This window comes from Strongyloides ratti (genome assembly GCF_001040885.1).
Source record: "Strongyloides ratti genome assembly S_ratti_ED321, chromosome : 1".
Classification (NCBI taxonomy): Eukaryota; Metazoa; Nematoda; class Chromadorea; order Rhabditida; family Strongyloididae; genus Strongyloides; species Strongyloides ratti.
In genome coordinates this window covers 7,441,079-7,462,867 of record NC_037307.1, presented here as the reverse complement: position 1 = coordinate 7,462,867, position 21,789 = coordinate 7,441,079, and the positions used below count along the sequence as shown (strand labels likewise).

The 21,789-nt window shown below is 23.7% G+C and overlaps 7 protein-coding genes across 7 annotated transcripts; 1 reads left to right on the top strand and 6 right to left on the bottom strand.

Annotated features, from left to right (window-relative positions):
* Window positions 1–449: 449 nt before the first annotated feature.
* Window positions 450–1,229, top strand: SRAE_1000231200 (Hypothetical protein; the record flags this gene model as incomplete). Its single annotated transcript, XM_024649373.1, has 2 exons — window positions 450–1,124; window positions 1,188–1,229. 2 exons carry the CDS (start codon window positions 450–452, stop codon window positions 1,227–1,229), a joined length of 717 nt encoding a protein of 238 aa, XP_024503257.1.
* A 1,363-nt stretch (window positions 1,230–2,592) lies between these two features.
* On the bottom strand, window positions 2,593–7,119 carry SRAE_1000231100 (O-glycosyltransferase; the record flags this gene model as incomplete). The annotated part of the gene is made up of 4 exons (XM_024649372.1): window positions 2,593–2,951; window positions 3,002–5,434; window positions 5,471–5,960; window positions 7,069–7,119. The coding sequence occupies 4 exons, from the start codon at window positions 7,117–7,119 to the stop codon at window positions 2,593–2,595; spliced, it is 3,333 nt and encodes a 1,110-aa protein (XP_024503256.1).
* A 4,891-nt stretch (window positions 7,120–12,010) lies between these two features.
* Window positions 12,011–12,965, bottom strand: SRAE_1000231000 (7TM GPCR, serpentine receptor class h (Srh) family-containing protein; the record flags this gene model as incomplete). The annotated part of the gene is made up of 2 exons (XM_024649371.1): window positions 12,011–12,439; window positions 12,483–12,965. 2 exons carry the CDS (start codon window positions 12,963–12,965, stop codon window positions 12,011–12,013), a joined length of 912 nt encoding a protein of 303 aa, XP_024503255.1.
* A 315-nt stretch (window positions 12,966–13,280) lies between these two features.
* On the bottom strand, window positions 13,281–14,327 carry SRAE_1000230900 (7TM GPCR, serpentine receptor class r (Str) family-containing protein; the record flags this gene model as incomplete). Its single annotated transcript, XM_024649370.1, has 2 exons — window positions 13,281–13,688; window positions 13,743–14,327. 2 exons carry the CDS (start codon window positions 14,325–14,327, stop codon window positions 13,281–13,283), a joined length of 993 nt encoding a protein of 330 aa, XP_024503254.1.
* A 610-nt stretch (window positions 14,328–14,937) lies between these two features.
* On the bottom strand, window positions 14,938–15,918 carry SRAE_1000230800 (Hypothetical protein; the record flags this gene model as incomplete). The annotated part of the gene is made up of 1 exon (XM_024649369.1): window positions 14,938–15,918. One exon carries the CDS (start codon window positions 15,916–15,918, stop codon window positions 14,938–14,940), a length of 981 nt encoding a protein of 326 aa, XP_024503253.1.
* Window positions 15,919–16,859: 941 nt separating this feature from the next.
* Window positions 16,860–19,322, bottom strand: SRAE_1000230700 (pre-rRNA processing protein FTSJ3; the record flags this gene model as incomplete). The annotated part of the gene is made up of 2 exons (XM_024649368.1): window positions 16,860–19,213; window positions 19,256–19,322. The coding sequence occupies 2 exons, from the start codon at window positions 19,320–19,322 to the stop codon at window positions 16,860–16,862; spliced, it is 2,421 nt and encodes an 806-aa protein (XP_024503252.1).
* Window positions 19,323–19,846: 524 nt separating this feature from the next.
* Window positions 19,847–21,337, bottom strand: SRAE_1000230600 (Chromo domain-like and MRG domain-containing protein; the record flags this gene model as incomplete). The annotated part of the gene is made up of 2 exons (XM_024649367.1): window positions 19,847–21,160; window positions 21,206–21,337. 2 exons carry the CDS (start codon window positions 21,335–21,337, stop codon window positions 19,847–19,849), a joined length of 1,446 nt encoding a protein of 481 aa, XP_024503251.1.
* Window positions 21,338–21,789: the final 452 nt, after the last annotated feature.

Sequence of the window (21,789 nt, the reverse complement as noted above, 5' to 3'; positions counted from 1 at the left end):
GTAAATTATTTAAATCATTTTATTTCCTAGATTCTTTCTACCAAAAATTTTTTTTTGTTTCATTCATAATTTGATGTACTCTTATTAGTGATAACTTAATAATATTCGTAAATTTGTCTTTGTAGTTTACTTTGTTTCTTTAGATTGCATTTCGAGATATTTTATCAAAGTTACAGTTCTTTATGAAGATTGCGTTGTTCCAAACTCTATCTTTATTTTTTTAGTTAATTCTTTCTGTCATTCTTCTTTTTTTTTTTTTGAATAATTTGTTGATTAATATTATCGCTTTTATTAATAATTAACGGGAAATTAGCATATTAAATATTATTTAGTACATGGAAAGGAGATATAATTTAGTTATAATTTATTTTTTTTTAGAATACCCTTCTTTTTATTTTGTCATCATTTTACATTTTTTTTTTTTCTCTTACTTTTTATCTAATAAAAATATGGGAATAGAGGAACGAGATTATCGTAGAAGATCAGATGCATATTCTCACAGAGATTATTCTCGATCCAGGGATGACCGCCGCGACAGAGATGAAGAACGTTACAGAAGACCAGAAAGGGATCGTTATGATGACTCGAGGTATCGCGATTCAAGATCATGTGTCAGGGAAAGAAGTTCTGATCGTCATAGGAGTAACAGAGATTATGACTATTCATCACGAAATGACAGATATGATGATAGAAGCCGGAGAAGAGATGATGACAGGTATCCAAGGAGTTCAAGATATGAAGATTCAAGAGGTGGTGGCCGTTATTCTGATAGAAGAACACCAGATAGAGGCAGTGATAGATATTCAAATTCTAGGAAAAGTGGACGTTTCAGCGATGATAGACCATCACGTGGATCTTTTAGGGGACGTGGCGCACCTAGAGGTCGTGGTGGTAGAGGCGGTGGACGTGGGAACGCTATAACACTTCATAGTCTTGTATTAGAAGATTTACATAAAGAATGTAGTGCTGTAGACTTAATGCGATATGGTTTGATTAATGTTGGTATGCCAGATGTTGCAGATGTTCTTGGTGATGGCACCGGAGTTATTGGATATCATGACCGTGTCAAATTCGATGAAGTTAAAGTTATTCTTGAGAAAGAGAGGAAAATACCAATGTTAAATGTTAGTTTTTATCTCTTTACATGATCTTATTTAGGTTCTTCTTTTTTTTTCTCTTTTTTTTAGGGTGGATATTCTGGCTTGACTGTTGTAAAAGAACATTCTTAGAATTTTAAATTCGTCATTTTAATATTTATATACTGATGTTTACTTTATCTTTTCTTGTTAATTTTTATACAGTAATTGGATTTTAATAATAAACTTTAACCACCAGAAGGCTTTTGTTATTAAATGCAAAATGTTTTTTTCTCTCTTAAAGTTTAAAATAACGACTTTTAAAGTGTATTTTTAAGTTTTGATAATTATATACTAAATGAAAGAAAGTTTTTAAATGTTGTAGAATTAAATTTTTAAAATAGTGATAATTATCAGCAATTAGTATGATATTAAACAAAGATAAATAAACTCTATTTTCACAAATATCACTCTTTAGGATACATTAAAATAGTTTTTCCCCCTAAGTGTACATGATAATATCCTCCATAAATTTGTTATTACAAATAATATCTTACTTTTTATAATATTTTAAATGACACATAGATTTTAAAAAAAATTAATAAACTTTTTTTGCATTTACAAAATATTAAAATTTTGCATATTTTAAAAATTGATATTGGAAAAAAATTTAATTTCTTTTTGAAGTGATTATAAAAAGCAAAAATTAAATTTATTTTTTCTGAGATTTAATTAAGGTAATAATATATGTTTTATTTAATACTTACTTATAATTTCATATATAATATTTATTTTGATTAAAGAAAACTATGAAATAAATTACATAAACACACGTACAAATAACAACAAAAAAAGAACTATAATTTAAGTTTGGATTTATACACTTATTTACGATGCTATATAATTATGATTTTTTTTTAAAGAAATAAAGAACAAGAAGATTTCTAAGTTTTAGGTTGATTTATTAAAAAAGTTTTTAATTCAAACGTATTAAGTTTGTAAAGGATTAAATGAGAATATTTATGTCATAAGGATTCAGATATGATGTTAAAATCCCTGTTAAATACGCATATAATTAACAAATAATATTTAATATAAAGTTTTTTTAATCTTATACGGCAAAATATTTCAATCTTTTTAAAAATGATTTTTGTTTTATATTTTACTTTTCAATATAAATAATGCATAAAAATGATGTAATATATGAAGTATTTTATCTGATAAAAACATTAATAAATAAATAATAGTAACATACAAAAAAAAAATTATTTTCTGTTAGTAAAAGAAAAAAAAACAATGTAATATTTAAAATAATTAAACATGAAGTATTAACATTCTTAAGACTATTTGTCATTCTTTATTATTTACTTAATTCACATTTATATTAAAAATATATAAATGTTAGTGTGACTATATTTTAGGTGTAAAAAAGAAATTATATGTATATATAAATTGAAGTATATGTATAAAAAAAATTATATTTGAATTTTTAAAGTAAAAAAAGAAAACATAACTGTTAATCAGATTCATATGTATTTGAAGGAGAACTTTGCCTGATACTTGTAATATGATCTACTGGTAACCCTTCCTCATATCGCTTCCACATTTCATAAAACAAACCTTCTAAATCTGTACAATATTGTTTAACATTAAATAATGTTGATGTTGTTCGAGCTTTCCACACTTTGGCACGTATTTGATTTAAATAATCGACATCTGTTCCTAACCTTACAGCTATATCTACATATTCTTTTCTTGATTTCGCCACTAACTCTGGACAACCAAGTGCCATTAATTGTGATGCAGCTACCCTTGAAGCAAATGTCTCCATTGGCATTGTTACCATTGGTGTTCCAGTCCATAATACATCCATACCTATAAAATTATATTAATTTTATATAATTTTTTTTTTTAAATTTTTATACCTGTTGTATGAGCATTACAAATTGATGAATCTAAAAAAACATCAGCTAGTTGTCCTCTTCTAACATGTTCTTCTTTTGCAGCGACATTTGAAAATATTATACGTGAACAATCAATACCCCTTTCTACGCAATATTTAATGATATTTGATTCACCATGATATGGAAATCTAAGTAACCATAATACTGAATTTGGAACTTGTTTCAATATATCTATCCAACAATCCATAGTTTTTGGATCAAATTTATATAATTGATTAAAATTACAATAAACAATTGCATGTGATGGTAAATTATATTGTGATCGAGAAGAAACAATAATTGTATCCGGAACTTCTTCACCATTTGCTGCTTTAACATGTGTTCTACTAAGTGTATCAAGACCATTTTGAACTCGAACACCTTCCACACTAACGGCAATTTCACGTCTTTCTATCATATCTTTTAATGGTTCTGTTGTTGGAACTTCTAAAATTTGCATTTTAACTTCAGTTTTTTTAACTTCATTTTCTGGAGCATGTGGTACTTCTGTCTCAATTACTTTAGGTATTAATTCAACTTTACTAAGTAAAGGTTCAAGATTTGTTGCATTACATACTGTTACATTATCTTTATCACTTAAAATTGCAGCACTTTTATCTTTAACTATAACCCGTTCTTTTAAATGTTCCAACATAAACATATGATCACCAATAAAAAATGTATGAGGCATATATGCTAATTTTTCTGAATATGCATGAGATAATTCTAATGGTGAAGTTGTTGCATCAGTAATAATATAATCCATGTAACTAGCACCAGATGTTCCTGGATACCCTAACCACATAGCTTGAATAGGTGCTGGTTTTAAAGCAAATATTTCATTTCTAGCACCTTTTGTATAACCATTCATATTAACAAGAATATGTATACCAAGATTATTAATAAAATCAGCTGCTGATGCATTACATGTAAGATTTGAAAGATCAATAAAATGTTCTGCTTCATCTGATAATTTTTGCCTAAAATTTGTTCCATCATTTGGTGATAAAGCAAAACAAAAAATTTCAACTTTATTACGATCATGAAGACCAGGTACAGATTGCATTAAATGAGATGTTGGATGATTACCAAAATCTGATGATACATAACCAATTTTTAGTCTACCACCATGTTTAAGACAATTTCTAGATGGATAAGTATATGGTGCTCTATGATAAACTTGAACTTTTTCCCAACATAAATGAGCATGCCGTTCTGCTATTTGTTTTCTTTGTTCATGTGATAATGGATATAACATTGAATGATGTGGATGTACTGAAGGTAATCTTTTTTTATTTAATTGATCAGCCACAATTGCTACAAGTTGTTTCATACGAAATTCATAATCATCCCAATCACAAATAATTTGAAGACAATGTACTAAATTACAAAATGCATCAGGAAATTGGTTTCCTTTTAATCTCATAGCTGTACGATATGATTTAATTGCTTCTGGATAATTACCAGTATCTTTATAAATACTGGCTAAATTACTATGAGCATCAGCAAAACCACTATCAATACTTATTGCTTTTGTATAACATTGCACTGCTGATGCTATATCACCCATTTCTTTCAATGCATTTCCCATATTTGAATAAGCATCAGGAAATAGTGGTGAATTTTTAATAGCTTCCCTAAAATGGCATATTGCCTCTTGATGTTTACCTTGTTGTTGAAGAATTGAAGCTAGATTTGAATGTGCAGCAGCAAATGTTGGACATGTTATTAATGCATCTCTATACAAAGCAATTGCCTCTTCAATTTTTCCTTGTTCTCTTTTAATATTGGCAAGATTATTTTTTGAATCATAATGTGTTGGACATAATTGAAGAGCTTTATTATATGCTAATTCAGCATCCTCTACAAAACCTTTTTCCTTTAAGGCATTAGCTAAATTACAATAGGCATCTGGATAACAAGGCTGGAGATCAATGGCACGACGATATGTTTCAATAGCTAAATCTAGATGTCCTTGTTCATAATATACACAAGCCAGATTACCATAAAGAACAGCACTATTAGCTTGATGAGGTGTTGCTGATTGAATTTCTAATGCACGTAAATATGTTGCTACAGCTCTATCAAAAATTCTTGCTTCTTTTAATACATTTCCTAAATTTATAAATGCATCTAAAAATTTAGAATCTAATGATATAGCTTTTTCAAAATGATGTATAGCAAGCCATATTTCACCTTGATTGCTAAATACACAACCAAGATTAGACCATGCTACAGCAAATGATGGATTCGTTTCTATTGCTTTTAAATAACAAACTTTAGCTTCTTCTAATTTACCCATAGCTTTTAAAAGGTTTCCTAAATCATTCCTAACACAATATAAAGCTGGATTAAATTGAAGAGCTGTTGAGTAAGCAACAACAGCCTGTTCCAGGTCTCCTTTAGACACAAGAGCTGCAGCAAGATTTATATAACAATCTATAAAATTACTTTTTAATTCTATTGCATGTCTATAATTTTCAATAGCTTCTTTATATTGTCCACGTTCTTTGAAAACATTTCCTAAATTACAATATGCTTCCGCAAGACTTGGATTTTTTGTTAATGCTATACTAGCAAATTGTAAAGACTTTTCATATTCTTTTTTTTGAAAGTATATAGATGATAAAAGTAAAAGAACTGATACATTTGATGGTTCAGCTTGCCACACTGATAGACATTGCCTTTCAGCATTATGATAATCTCCAGATTGATAAAATCTATGAGCTAATTCCTTTAATGTTGGTAGGTCTGTTAAACCTAATGATCCAGCAGCACTTTCAACCACCAACATATTATTAGTAAGGTTAGCCATTACTGCTGTAGGCACAATATTATTCATATTATTATGTACTCCTCCAGTAAAATTACTATTTGATACTTGTAACTGTGGATGGTTTGCTATAATTATTGATGATCCTCCATTTAAAGGCCCCATAGTCTATAATAAAATAATTATTATCACAAATAATTAAAAATAATGTTTTTATTAAAACTTATTGTAAAAAAAAAATATGTTATTGTAAATTTGAATATATCACATGAGATTCAACTTTAAATTTAAAAAAGAATAAGACTATATAAAAAAAAAATATATATATATATATATATTTTTAAGAAATTATATATATATATTTTTTAATTGTAAAAAAAAAATAATATTTTATTCCTCAAAATAACAATAAAAAAAAAATACACATAACATTTGAAGACCTTAATAAGATAAGAAATGACATAACTTTACAAGAGAGAGAGTAAAAAAGAATCAAAGAAAGAGAAAAATAAATAAGAGAGAGATAGAAATTATATATATATATAGCAATAAACAAAAATTGATAATTTTTATTTTAAAGTACACCAATATTATTATGTCGTCATAACTACATGTACAAATATATAGGTAAATTAAAGTAAAAAGATCATGTAGAAAAATAATATTTCAATTATTTAAGAAAATGACTTAAATAAATTATGTAATATTTACGTATATTATTTCTAAAAATTTAATAATTTTTTTTTTTCTACATAATACATAAATATATTAATAGTTAACATAAAAAAAGTTTCTGTAAAAATATACTAAAAATGTAAACTAATTTGTCTGTCTTAACAATTATTAAGACATATTAATTATATTAATTTACTATTCTAATATATAAAATGTTCTAAAAAAAATAATTATATTTATATATATCTTAAACTTTCTATAATACAAATTAACCACCCATGATAAGGTAAAAAAAAAAAAATTTTTTTTTACATATTTAATTAATATTGTAAAAATTTAAACATTGTAAAATTCTTCTCTACTTTTAAAATATAACTAACAGCAGGCGTAATATTATAGTTGTAAGTATCAAAAAAAGTTTATAAATGAATAAAAAAAAAATTTTTTTTTTCTTCCAAATAACATAAAAAGTTTGTTCAATTTTAGATATATAATAATATCATATTATACCTTTATATATATATAATATATATATACATATAAATATTATATAACATTGTTTAAATAATTTTATTTTTAACAAAAATCAAACAAAACTTACTCTATCTATAAGTGAATTTTGAAAAAAATAATTATTAATGGAGTCCATCATTAGTTTATGAGGTATATATTAATGTTTAATTTTATATAACTGTTGTAGATAATATTATATATATATAGGAGATAGATTTATATATCTAACTCTCTCTTTTTACTATATATTATATAGTTAAAAAAAAAACTTTTTTTTTTTTGGAAGGAGCTTTGTTCTTTTAATAATAATAATAAAAATAATAATAAATAACAATAGAAGTTTCAATAATATATATATAAAAATTAAAAAAGGACAATATTTCTTGGATAGGAAAAATATTTTCTTCGGATTAAGGAGCTGCGCTTCCGGCTGAATAAACATATAAAATACAATGTAGAGAATAGATTCCCAACGTATAGGTCTTCTTCAGAAATAGACAAATCAGGCTAGAGACGTAGGGTAAAGTTTCGCTTATGTTAGATTGTCGTTAGATTAAAATAATGAAATAGTATATCTTAACATTGAGAGTGTCTAACAATAAAGAAAAATTATAGTTAACTAACAACATACTATATAAATTTTGGAGAGTCAGACATCTCATAACGCCATATGATGAGAGAGACTTTAAAAAATGGAGAGTGTTAAAACAGGACAACCTTTGTCCTATTAATTTTAGGAAGTTATACATATATTAAAATATAAAAAAAAAGAGGTGGAGATGAAAAATATAGATATATTATTTGATATATATATATAATTTAATATCATATACATATAAAACACAAAACACTAGACATCATTGAACATGATACATCTACATTAAAACAATTTTACAAGTTTTTACAAATCGTTAGAATTGTACATGTGTATATGAAATGTATTCTTAATAATTTCTTCACACAGCATGTTCCTTGTTTTCTAACAAAAAAAAAAAATAAAAGCTAAGAAGATTAATAATGTGATAATAGTGATGTTATTTTTATTTCACACTATCATTAATTTTAAACTTCCTTTTCCTTTAGATGATTATATATCATGAAATGACAATATATCTTTTAATCTTATTTCACTTCGAGATCAGTAGAATTATTAAAATCTTTTTTAAATGATAACAAAATGTTCCAATATAATTTATATTCATTTTTAGTATCATTTAGAAAGATTATATTACAAATAACTTTTTTGTTTAACTAAAAATATTAAGATTTTTTTAATTAAAATATTTATATAAATTTGTAGCATATTTCATCTATATGACGTCTATTTTAATCACGTGAATAGATATATTGATAAAAGATAATGATTGATTTTACCATGTTTATTTAAAAAATATTATTTTTCCTCTTTTTATAATTTATTATTTATGAATATGTCTATTAATTATCTTTTTTTTTTTTTTTAATAAGAATATTTATACTCAACTTTTTTATCTCCATATAATACATACAAAGTATTTGTTTTTTTTTTAATATTATATTTGAAAAAAGAAATAAAAAAAAAATCTAATTAAGAAAACAATATGTTTTGCAAAGAGATATACAATTAAAAAAAAATTATTTGTATAAATTTAAAATGATAAGAAGTAGTGTAATATAAAGGTTTACATACAAAAGTTTATTTTATTAATGAAACTTTTATTAAATACTTTTTTCATATGAAAGCATTTATATTTTTATATCAATACATGTGTATTATTTAATGTATTACAGCAGGCTAACGAAAATTGTAATAGTTGATCATATATATATATATATATTTGTATATTTCTCCCTCTTTATTATAACTGTTCTCTTAATATACGTATATATATATACCTGTTGACGTAATAGCAAATCAATGATCAAAAGTTGTTCATTATCAATAACAACTTTCTTTTTCTCAAATATTTATCAATCAAAACAGGATACATAATATTAAAAATGGAATATAAGAAATTGACAATAAAAATTTATAATCTATACTTTCGCCTTTTTTTTCAACTTATATCATGGTAAATTGATTTAAAATACTAGAAAATTTTTTTTAATCATCTGTCTACATGTTACTTTTAACAAGAAAATTTGTAACCTATGAATAAATTTATCATTTTTATAAGGTCACTCTTGAATAGGTCATTTTTTGGCTTTCTCCAATTTCTCTTTCATATATTTTTTTTTCAAGACAAAAGTTATGTTATTTTTATCTAAAACTTAAATCAAGTAAACACATATACAAATTCAATTTATTCATAAATATAAATATACATTTCTCTATACTAAAGATCATTGTTAATAATTAAGATAAAAAAAAAATAACGTCAAAATATTAAAAATAATTCATATATTATTCTTATACTTTTATAAAGCATATCTTTTATATCTTTAATCTTTCTCAACTTTTGATGGCAAAATCTTTTAAAAATCATAAAACAAAATTTATCTCTTTCCTTTACACTTTTTTTTTTCCCATCTGACATAATAATATTTTGTAAATAAAAACAATTTTTAAGATAAAATTAAAAAAAAAAAGAAGGAGAAAGAATTATTATAAACAATTATATATAATTGTAGGATAACAAATTACTACAAAAAACATTTATCAAATTTTTTTTAAGAAATCATTTAATAATTATAATTTCTTTTGACGTACGCCTACACAAATTAATGTAAAGTTTGTCATTATGATATCCGAAAACAAGTCTTAAAATATTATATTTATTTTTCTCTTAAAAGTTTTCTTTACTAACTTAATTCTCAATTTTTTTTTTGCCATGTTTACTATATCAATAAGATGAAATGTAATGTTTATATATTTTTTTATCTTTAATTAATATTTGATCAAATAATGTTTGTCATTCATACTATTTTGTTTTTTTATTACTTTTTTTTTAATCATAAATCAATTGTGGAATCATGTATTTTTATTTAAAGAATTGGTCATATAATTTTGTCTTAATTTTTTTTATAACGTTGTGTGAAAATATAATTTTATTATTAAAAAATATACCATTGACAAGGGTATCTTCATTATCAAAAGGTTATCTTTATACATACAAATTTTTATTCACTAATGATTGTTTTTCATTAAAATATAAATATATTCTTAATTTTTTATTATTATTTATCAAAGAAATAAATAAATGACAGATTTGGTAGAAGGTAGACTACAATAACCTCAGGTTTCTGTTTGTTATCATGAATCATCAATATCATTATAACATACTTTTTCCACCATCACATTAAAAATGTAAAAGCTAATCCCATAAATTAAAAGCCTTAAATAAGTAAATGTGCATGTAGGGGTTTAGTTAAAATTGTTTTGTAATTCTTTTTTTTTTTCTTTTAAAAAAAAATTTTTTTAGGTATTCAATACCTTTCTTCAATTTTCAATGAGAAAATTTTTTTCACATAAAAAAAAAAAACATTTTAGATTACCAATTATTCATGTAATATTTTAAAATTTTTCTAGTTTTATTATTTCATTTTGGCTTTTTTCAAAAAAAAAAAAGTCAAAAAAAAATAGGAGCCACTAAAAAGTTAAATATTTTTTATTAAAAAAAGAAGTAATAAAAAAAACATTAAAATCTATATAAAGTTAAAAACATTATTTAATATAATTTTATAAAAATGATAAATTTAATTTGTATATATTTTTATAATATGGTAGAATGATATGTTTATTTGTACTAATTGATAAAATTTGGGAAAGTTAATATGTCATCAAATTGATTTATTGGTTAAAAGAATTATCAAATGATTATTTTTTAATTGTTAAATCATTATAATCAACAGAATAAAATAAATATAAAAGAAAATGATGTTTTATTAATTAAAACTTTTTATGTCATTATAAACTTTACTATAAATTAATACATTATAATTATGTTTGAACGTTTGTATTATACTTCGAAACATCATCGTTTTTATGGATGTAAAAAAATTCTTCATAGTGAAATATTACATATTTTGAAATTATTTATAAAAGACATTAATTCTTTTAAAATTAAAACATTAAAAACAACCTATATGAAGGTAAGAAGGAAATTAATAACAATATTTTTAGATCAATATAGCAAAAAAAAAATAAATATTTAAAAATTAATTTATTTAAAATAAATGATAATTTTGTGCTATTGTATATAATTAATTGATAACAAAAGAAATTAATAGCAATTTTTTTACTCTTTGTTAAGAATGTCGTTATTGTTATTATTATCCAAACATTAATTTTATTTTGTTAATTTTTAAGATGTGAACAATTGACAAAAAAGTAAAGATTTTTTATGGTAAAATTTTATTCTTTTATATTTTATCTATTTAAAATAAAGACTGAAAAGGTTTTTTTTATTAACGATAATTACAGCAAAAAAAAGTAACATTACTGTAAACATACTTAACATTTTTTATTATCTTAAATTAAAAGATAATTAGTTTTTTTTTGTTCCTACATATATTCAATATAGAAAAGTGATATATATATTCCCTATACAATTTTTAATGATTTTGAAATTTCAAGCAATGTGTAAGTATCCAATAATTTAAAATACAATAAAACTTTTTATTTAATTGGGATGTTATAAAAGTTTTTAAAAGAATAATATTCAAAATTGTATTTAAATAACTTTGTTTTTTAAAAAATCACAAACAAACGATTATAAAAGAATCAAATTTTAAACGCAAATATGACTTTAATTTAAATTTAAACGACCTTCAAATCTTTAGCTTTTTAGATTCATACGTTAATAAAAAAAATGGTATTTTGCTATAAATTTATTCTTAATTCATTGCCATTTTTACTATTGCTATTTATTAGGAGTAAGTTAATGAGCTGTGAAAACTTTTAATGAGAGAAAAATATTTATTTGTAGTATCGTGTTTTATGTTATAAACATTAACTTAATAAATTAGTAAGATTTGTTTATGTTTTATTAGATTCATAAAAAAAAAGAAATAATAGTAAAAAAATAACAATTAAAAAAAAATATTTTTACCTAAAATTTCTTTTGTGAAATAACTTTGATTTTTTCTGTTGTCAAAAAAACATTGTTCATTTTCTTTTGACAACATATAACTTTTCTATAATTTGATGTCAAAAAGATTGTTGTAAATGACATACAAAAAGGAATTGAATAAAATGTTAAAACTATCCAAAGTCCAATACCACTAGTAAGAAATGGTTTCATATGTAATGAAATAACTATTATTATAAGAGGTAATAATAATACAAATATTGTTATTACCATATGAAAATACATTATTCTTTGAAATTGATTCTGTAATTTTACACTTTTAGCAGTCATAATATTTTTATGCCTTTTGAAGAGACGAAACATTTTAAGAATTTGTAATGGAGTAATTGAATAGACATTTATTACCAAAATCATAAAAACTATTCCACTTATTATTTTAAAAACTAATATCTAAATTATTATTAGTATAGTAGAAATGATATACTGTACTTACATTATTATTAACAAGTAAACTATCCCAGACATTATTACCTTCCATATACCATATTGTTGAAAATATATCAACATTCATTTTTATTTCATCAGGAACTGTAAGATAAAAATTTGATACATAAAAAAATCCAGTTATTAAAGAGTAAGAAAAAGTTAAGACATAAGCAAAAATAAGTTGATTTTTTGTTTTTGAATAATTTCTACAAATAATTTGACTCCTTTGTAGATACCCCATAGGTACACTTGAAAATATATTAACATAGGCAGAAAAAATGAGTCCCAAAAAAATTACTTTTGTTGTTGGATTAATAATATACCGAACAATTCCATCAAATCTTATAAAAATATATGAATGATGAAATTCTACCTGTGGTAGGCATATTACAAATAAAAAAGCTAAAATAATATTTGAAACATTATCAACAATCAAAATTGGTGCCATATTTTTTCCATCCTTATCTCCAGTATTTTTAATTGATAACATTAATAAAAAGATATTTAATATCATTCCAATAAAAGATAAAAGATATCCTAATATGTTAAATATTAAAACCGTATAGTATAATGAATTATTTTTATCCATAATTTAGAAAAAATTTATTCTTAAAAATGAAAATATTTTCAAATGAGTAATAAACTATTACAAGTTAATATTTATATAGATGAGAAAAAAAAGTAAAATTACTACTTATTAATAGATATTTTATCAAAAAGTTTATAGTAAGTGAAAACTACAAAGTATACTCATAATTAAAATTTTTAACATAAAAATTATTTAAAAAGTTTTTTTTTTTTCAAATCATTTTGTTAAAATAACTTTTGTTGTTGTCTTTGTTAAAGTATTTTTAATACATCTTTTTTTTAATCTATATTCTTTGGTTAATACTATGACAGATAAACCATTAACAAAAGGAACTGCTTCAAGACCAAGAATTATAAAAAGTCCAAAACCATTTATTCGAATTTTTGCTATTACTAATATTATACCTAATAATATTGGTAATAATATTACAAATATTGGTGCTATAGATTGAACATTCAAAATTGTGTTAAATTGTTTTTGAAGAAGGAGTGTTTTTTTACTGAGACGTAATTTGTTACTTTTTATTAACATTTTCATTTTAACAATAAAAAATATATTAATACCATAGGAAGTAACAGTTAATGTAAAATATAAAAATATTGTTAATAGTAAAAAAATATTATTCTAAAATAAATTTATTATAATTAGAATCTTTTTTTTTATTTTTAAATAAGTTACCCCATTATTAATCAAAACATGATTCCAAAAAAATGGTTCTTCATTTATCCAAATTGTTTCATTTAAATTGACTTCATTTCTAAATTTTAATGGTACAATTGGAGAAAAATTTAATGAATAGATAATTCCAGAAATAATTGAGTAAATAAAACAAATAAAATAATATCTACCAAGTTGTGATGTTGTTAATAAAATTCTTTTACAAAGTAAATTATATCGAAATTGAAATCCTATAGAAACTATAGTAAAAATCATGATATAAGCATATATATAAACACCAAAAAGAATAATTCTAGTGATTGGATTTATAATTGATCTTCCTAAACCATGACATCTCAACAAAATAGTACCATGAATTATTTCTATTTGTGGATGAACAACTAAAGAAATAACAGCATAATACATATTTGTAAAACAATTAACTCTTGTTATAAATCTTTGTTCCTTATTTTCATTAATTAAATTTTTTTCATAAGTAAATAGCATTACAATAAAGTTTAAAATTAAACCACCATAAGCTAAGATGTACCCACCTACAAAATGTATAAAAACTGGAACATTATCATAAATATTTAATATAGGCATCTTTTTACTATTTTTTTGTTAACAAAATGTGTAAAAATTTTTAAAATATACATTTAATAAAATGTTAAATGAATTTATTTTAATTATAATTACCACTTTATTAAAAAAAATTATAAGGAAGAAAAGTTTTTCATGTGAACTTTGTTTTAATTACAAAATTAATAAAGGTAAAGTTAATTTAAATTTTATATTTTTAATCAATTTTAATATTTGCAATTATTAAAATAATGAGAAAATATTTAATTACTGATTATGAGACAAAAATTATTGCTTCAATGTTCATAATTATAATAATGAAAAATTAAAGTTACATATAATTAATAGGTTGAAATTGTTTTTATATATTATTAAGATTTAAATTTTACAAAATATTGTATATAATTTAGTTTTAAAAAGTTAAATATAAATATTAACAATATATACATATACATTATAAAAAGTTTTATTTGATGATAAATTAAGACATTGATGTTACTAGAAAATAAATTAGTTTTTTTTTTGTTATAATTTGTTAAAATGATAATTATTATTTTAAAATAATTATAAAATAATATATGGGAAATAAAAAAAATTTACAAAATTAATATGTTACATTTTTATACAAAATATATTAATCTTCAAGTTTTTTTAATTGTTCACTTCGTTTTTTACCTTTAGAATGTTTTTTTACATTTGTTAAATTTCTATCTGAACAAATAACTTGATTTAATTTTTTATAACTTTCACATTTATTAATTATTAAATTATTATCATTATCACCACTACATTTATTAGGCCTTTTTTTTACCTCAGCTTCTGCAACAAGTGACTCTAAGTTATCATATCCAGCTTTGGGTAATGGTAAAGTTCCAGGAACTTTTAAATTTGCCTCTAACAACCATTTTTCAAAATTACTTTGATTTTTTTTATCACTATCATTTTTTGCTGATGATTCAACATCTTTATTATTTTGTGGTTCAATACCCCCATGGCAAAACCCATCTATTTGCCCTTTTCGTCCATACTCATTTCTTGAAACATAATCTAAAGTCTTTTTTTTCTCATCTTTCTTTTTTTTAACTTTTCTTAAAGTTGAACTATCAGAACTACAACTTGAAGTGTATCCACCATTTTCTGTCATTAAATCATTACCATTATTTGATGATGATTTATTTAATGATATTGAAGCAATTAAATATTGTACATATCTTATATCTGGATTTTGATTTTCATACCTTTCAAAACTTGTCATTTTATCAAAATTTGGTACATTAGCTAATTTTAAAGCACTTACAATAAGATAATAATTATCATCATCATCCATCTTTTGTCCATGTATTTTTAAAAATTTACTAAATTGTACAGGATAATTAAAAGAAACTCCAGCAATTGAAGATACACCAGTATGTATATAATAAATACTACCATCTATAGCATAAAGCCAATTAGGTGGTAAATATTTATTTCTCATATAAACTTTATTTTCTTTTTTTTGCTGATATTTATCTACACTGTATTCATCAAATCTTGGAATATTATCAATTTGAGTTCCTAACCATAAAATGCATGCTGACATCAAAGTACTCCTACGAAGTTCTCTGCCATCTGACATTATATTTTTAATATAAATTGCATCTATTATTATTAATAAAAAATTATTTCGTTTAATTATTTATGATAAACAAATATGATAGTAAAAATGAAAAAACAGTTATAAAAAATTTTGTTAAATAGTATAATATTATAAACAAAATATAAATTATAATTTTATAATATTCATTTTTTTTTTTACCAAAAATATTATATTTTGAATTACTTGGAAATAAATAAAATATTAAAAAAATTATTTAATCCATAGAAAAAAGTTAATAAATTATAAAGTATCTTTTTTTTTTCAAAGAATTTATTTTAATAATATTACAATTATCATCAAACAAATTAAAGTTCAGATTTTTTTAAATACATTTTAAAAATACAAATTAAAGTTTATCAATTAAAACATTTATTATATAAATTTACTGAGATCAGATATATCATTGAGACATCATATATGTTTCCTCTGAATATGATAAAAAAGCAAAATTATTAAAAATAATAAAATTTACTCCTTGACAAAAGATTATTAATTAGTTAATTATCTTTTCATACATGTAATATTATTAAATGCAACTTCCCATGTTAATAACATTGAAATTATATAATAATAATTCCGGCTACATACAACTTATATACATTTAAATTACAAGATTAAAAAAAAACGACTCTATGGAAAAAAAATTATAAACAAATTCAAAAGTCGTTTTTTATTCTACCACTTTTAGAATATGTTTTTAGTCAGTGAACCATAATTTGTACGTTAAAACTACAAATTTATGATGAAAAAAAATGTATATAAATAAAAAATATTCATATGATAGAAACAATTTAATTACTAAAAGTAAAATTTCAAACAAATTTTAATTATAACTTCATTATACAATACAAAATATTTACATGACTACAATAACAAAAAAAAAATAATAACAAAAATAAAATCATAACAATAAAATATTCTTAATGTTTCTTGTTTACTTTAACCTTAACCTTAGATTTTCCCATTTTTTTCTCACGTGTCTTACGTACTTTTTCTGCTCTCATATCCTTTTTCAAACGAGCATCAACACATTTGTATGGACCACGAGGTCTATGTACTTTGCCACGTTTTCCTTTTGTCATAACACATAATTGAACACGACGACGTTCCTTCTTCATAGCCTTCTTATATGTCTTCTGAAGTTCTTTGATTTTTTCAGCATGTTCTAAAGTTTCATTTCCTAATATATTTTCAGCATGTTTTTTAGCTTTTTCCATACGTCTTTCCATTCTACGTTTCTTACGTGCTTTAGCTTCATTAACCTTCTTAATAGTATGAACATTTATCTCTTTAGCTTTGTTTTTATAATATTGTACTTGTTCTTTGGTTACTGGTAATGGCTTAACACAATGTTTCTTTTCATTATTAACAAACCAATCTGGAAGATCAGTGTCATTATTAGTATATCTATTCCATGACCAATCTTCTAATTGTGATCTTTTTTTAGATGAATAGATAAGTTCTTCACCCAATGCTAATTGTTGTGGAGTAAGTTTGACCTTTTTAGATTTTGGTCCTTTATTATCATCTGTTAATCTTTTGGCTATTCTGTCATCTTCACCAAATAGTTTAGTTTCCTCCTCACTATTGTATATTTCTTCCTCTTTGACAAATGTATCCTTTTCATCGTCACTCCATGCATCTTTATCCTCAAACATAAGTTTTCTTTTTCCTCTTGAAGATTTTTCAAAATCAACAACAGGAGTTTTTAATGGTGCTACTTTTTCTACAGCGTCAATATCATCATCCTCATCATCATCATCTTCTACCTCCAAAAGTTCAGTCATACCATCTCTATTAAACCAGGAAGCAGAACGAACTGCTTTTCTTTCATTTGTTGTAAGACCACTTTCTTCTGTATGTAATAATTCATTATCAGAAAGATCATCTTCTTCCTCTTCCTTCACAGATTCCTTACTACGCTCTTTTCCAACTAATGTTTCCCAAGAATAATTCTCAAGATCTTCGTCATCATCTCCTGAAGCATACTGAACATCATCATCATCACCAGAAGCTATTACACCACTGTCGTTATCCTCTTTATCACTATCAACATCTGGCATAGATACATTGACATCAGAAATTTTTTGAAGATCTAATTTCTTTCGAATTTTTGACAAACTAAACAAGTCAATATCATCAGAAAGCATCATTGAATCTCCCTCATGAACCATTTCTAATTTCTTAGCTTCTTCGAATCTACTTTTCATTTTATTCTCACGTCTTTTCTTTCTTCTGTCAGCAGCTTTTTCCTCACTAACTAAAGCTTCAATTTGTTTATCAATTTCTTGCTTCTCAAGTTCAGCCTTTTCTTCCTCTGTAAGCTCATGAGGATGTTCAGATTCTTCATTTTGTTTTTTTTCTTTAGCAAGTTTATCCAAAATACTTCTTCTCCACTTGAAAATAACTCTCAATTCAGAAGGTCCTAGTACTTTAATATCTTTTATTAAATCTTTAATTGTTTCTGTTGTTAAAGGATCAGATTCCCATCGAGGCTCATCAATAACAATTTTGGAAGCTTTAGCAATTGTTAAAATGTGATCAGTACTAGATAAATAATCTGATAATTTGACTTCATTATATTGTGTAATATTGTTTACGTCATATCCAACAGCTTTAAGTTTCTTTGATTTTCTACTGATAATTTGATTTTTTAAAGCCTCACCCGTCAAATCTTCTTCAATCTGTTTGAAGACCTGTTTAGGGTCTAATAACTCTGGAGGAACTTTATTGGGCTTTTTATATCCTTCACAAACCATAAAAATCTCAGCAGATTCTAAACGTGATGCAGCTGGCTTCCAGATATGAACGGCTCTAAACAATTTATCAAATACTCCTACCAATGCTTGATGATCTGCAGATCTAAAAACTTTTGTAACAAAATAACCATTCTTTTTTAAGACTTGTGTAGCTAATTTTAAAGCCATAAGAACCAAACAATTTTGTTGAAAAGCATCATGAATCCAATTCATACCAACATTTGGAGCACCATCGTGAATAACAGTATCAGCTAACCAAGTATTTAACTCTCTTCTAATCCTTTGTCTAGTAGATTCATGAGTAATATCCCCTTGAAAAGTAATACAATTTTTAATTGGTTTAATAGGATCTAAATCAACTCCTATACAAATAGATGATGGAGGCATTGTTTGAGAAGCAACTTGAAGCCATCCTCCAGGTGCAGCACATAAATCAACTAAAGCTCTAGAATTTTGAAGAAACTCAAAACGCTTGTTAAGTTGAAGTAATTTGAAAGCAGCACGAGATCTATAACCTAAATTTAAATTTATACAAGTTAAATTATAAAAAAAAATACCTGTTTCTTTAGCTAAATGATAAAATTTATCTTTACGCTGTTTTCCAACTTTGGATTTCTTTCCCATTTTTATTAAAGATAAATATAACAATCAAAAAAATCAACAAAGAAATATAAATATTTTGAAACAATAATTCCAAAAAGTTAAATATTTTATGGTAACATCTTCCCAATCAAATACTTAAAGAGAAAACAATCGTTCCGGGACACTTATTGTGCGAAAGAGAGAAATCTACATCAGTTTTTTAGAAGACTATTTTTTCTTTTACTATCTATTCAAGAATTTTATTGTGGGCAAATGCTTTTTTAAAAGATTATTTTAAATATGGACATATTTTCCAACCTTAAAAAATATTTATTTTTTTTCCACACATTTTAGTGGAAATTTGTAAGAATACTTTAAATTTAAAAAAATAAATATATATTTCAAACTTTGTACCACTTTTTCGAAACTTTATACAATGAAAATTGTAACAGGAAATAACAATTTTTTGCAAAAAAATTAGCTAAAATCTATACGAATAGCCATATTATTTTTTGATAAATTAAAGTGTAACTCAAAAAGAAAAGTACTTTAGAAATATAACTTTTCTAGACTTTTAAACGTTCAGATTCTTTTGGTCTTTTTCCAGAGAATACAGTTGCATCATCAATTTCCCGAACTAAATAAGGATCTAAGAATGTATATTCTTCAGGTTTCAAAGAGTATACTTCTTTCTTCTCAACTAAAAAGCGAAGTATTTTTTGACATAGTATAAAAAATCCAGGTGTTTCAGTTGGATCTTCAATTACATTTTCTACAAAGTTAATCGATGATTCTGAAACGTCGTCCTCTTGTTCATCTTCATTAAGATCTTCTTCATTTTCCTCTTCATCTTCACTAGAACAAATACTTTCATTAGATTTATGCAATTCTTTAATTTTCTTATTTGACATAACATGCCTTAGTGAAATAAAAAATCTTATAAAATGTTCATAACCATATAATCTTGAATATTCAATGTAACATCTCTGTTTAAGCAAAGCTGTTAGAAAGTCAGGATGATATCTGTCAGTTAATTGTACTCGTTCATGACGATAAAGAAGTTTTGTTGGAAGATAGATATCAAACAATAATCGAAGTGTCATTAATCTTTTGAATAGTTCTTCAATCGATGGAGCTACATATTTATATAAAGGACAAATTGGAATGTTTTGAATAATTTTTTCCCGAATTTCTTCATTGTAAAAATCATATAAAATTCGAAAAACAGAATTTTTTGTAGGTAATTTAATGACACCTAAACTTTTCTTTAATTTTGATACTTTTCTAACAATTTTTCTTAAAGTTTTAGGAACGTATAATAATTCACTGGTTATTTGTTCTTTTAATGAAGGATATTCATCTTCATTATATAAAGCAGAACAATGAGGGCACACTAAATGATTAAGTATTTCTTCTTCATTCTCTTTTACAATATTCATATCAAAATATTTAACTGAATCATTCAAATTCATGCTTTTTATTTCTTTCAAAAATGCTCTATCTTCATTACAAATAAATTTTTCATGAAAAGTAAAATCACAATAAAACAAAAAATATTTTGGTAAACTCCAAAAATATACATCACTCCAAGATTGTGATGTTATTGAGCTATATTTACAAAATTTTGGTACATTTTCAAGAGATTCTTTTGGAGATTGTCCTTCATTTTCACTGCCACTTTTATTATCTCCATACAATGCATAAGCTAATTGAAGTTCCATCGATAAACTTTCTTTGTCAATTAATTCATCTATTGGTTTGGCAACATTTATTGCTTCCTCCACTGCTGTTAATGGTGGTTCGATTTGAATGTATGTTGGACTGATCCTACTTAATGCTTCTTCAAATGATAGATTTTCATCATGTCTTGAATTCCATCCCTACAATATCTAAAACTGTACATATTTATAAATAAATTAACTTACATCATAATGAATCTTAAAACATTTATCACTTCCAGATCCAATTATAGAAATGATTTTAATCTTGTAATATTTTCCTTCATGAAGACAATATGATTCATCTCCCTCATTTAAACTATTAATATATTCTTCCATAAGTAATGTTTCTATGCCATGTATGAAACATCAAGCAGACTCTTTTTGTTTAATTTTTTTGGACTAATGCTCCTTTTGTAAAATTCTTATTTGTAAATGTCCTAACATCATAATTTACTAAAGTTAAAATTTAAATAATTTCATTGAATTCATTATTCAAAAGTATGGTTTCATTTATTTTTACCTTTTTATTATTAAATTGTCAAAAGGTATCATTTTAAAAGGTAATATAATTAGTAAGAAATCAAAAATCACCTGTATTTTTTATAATTTTTATTGTAAATAAAAATTAACTTCTATTTCAGTATTTGTTCTTTCGTTGCAAAGGGAGTTTTCAACCCTTTAGCATAAATATATATTAGTGATCTATGCCTTTTGCAGGTGCATGAAATCCACACTCGTTATCAGTTTCTAATTGACTTCGAGTACTAGAAATCAACATGCTATAGAAA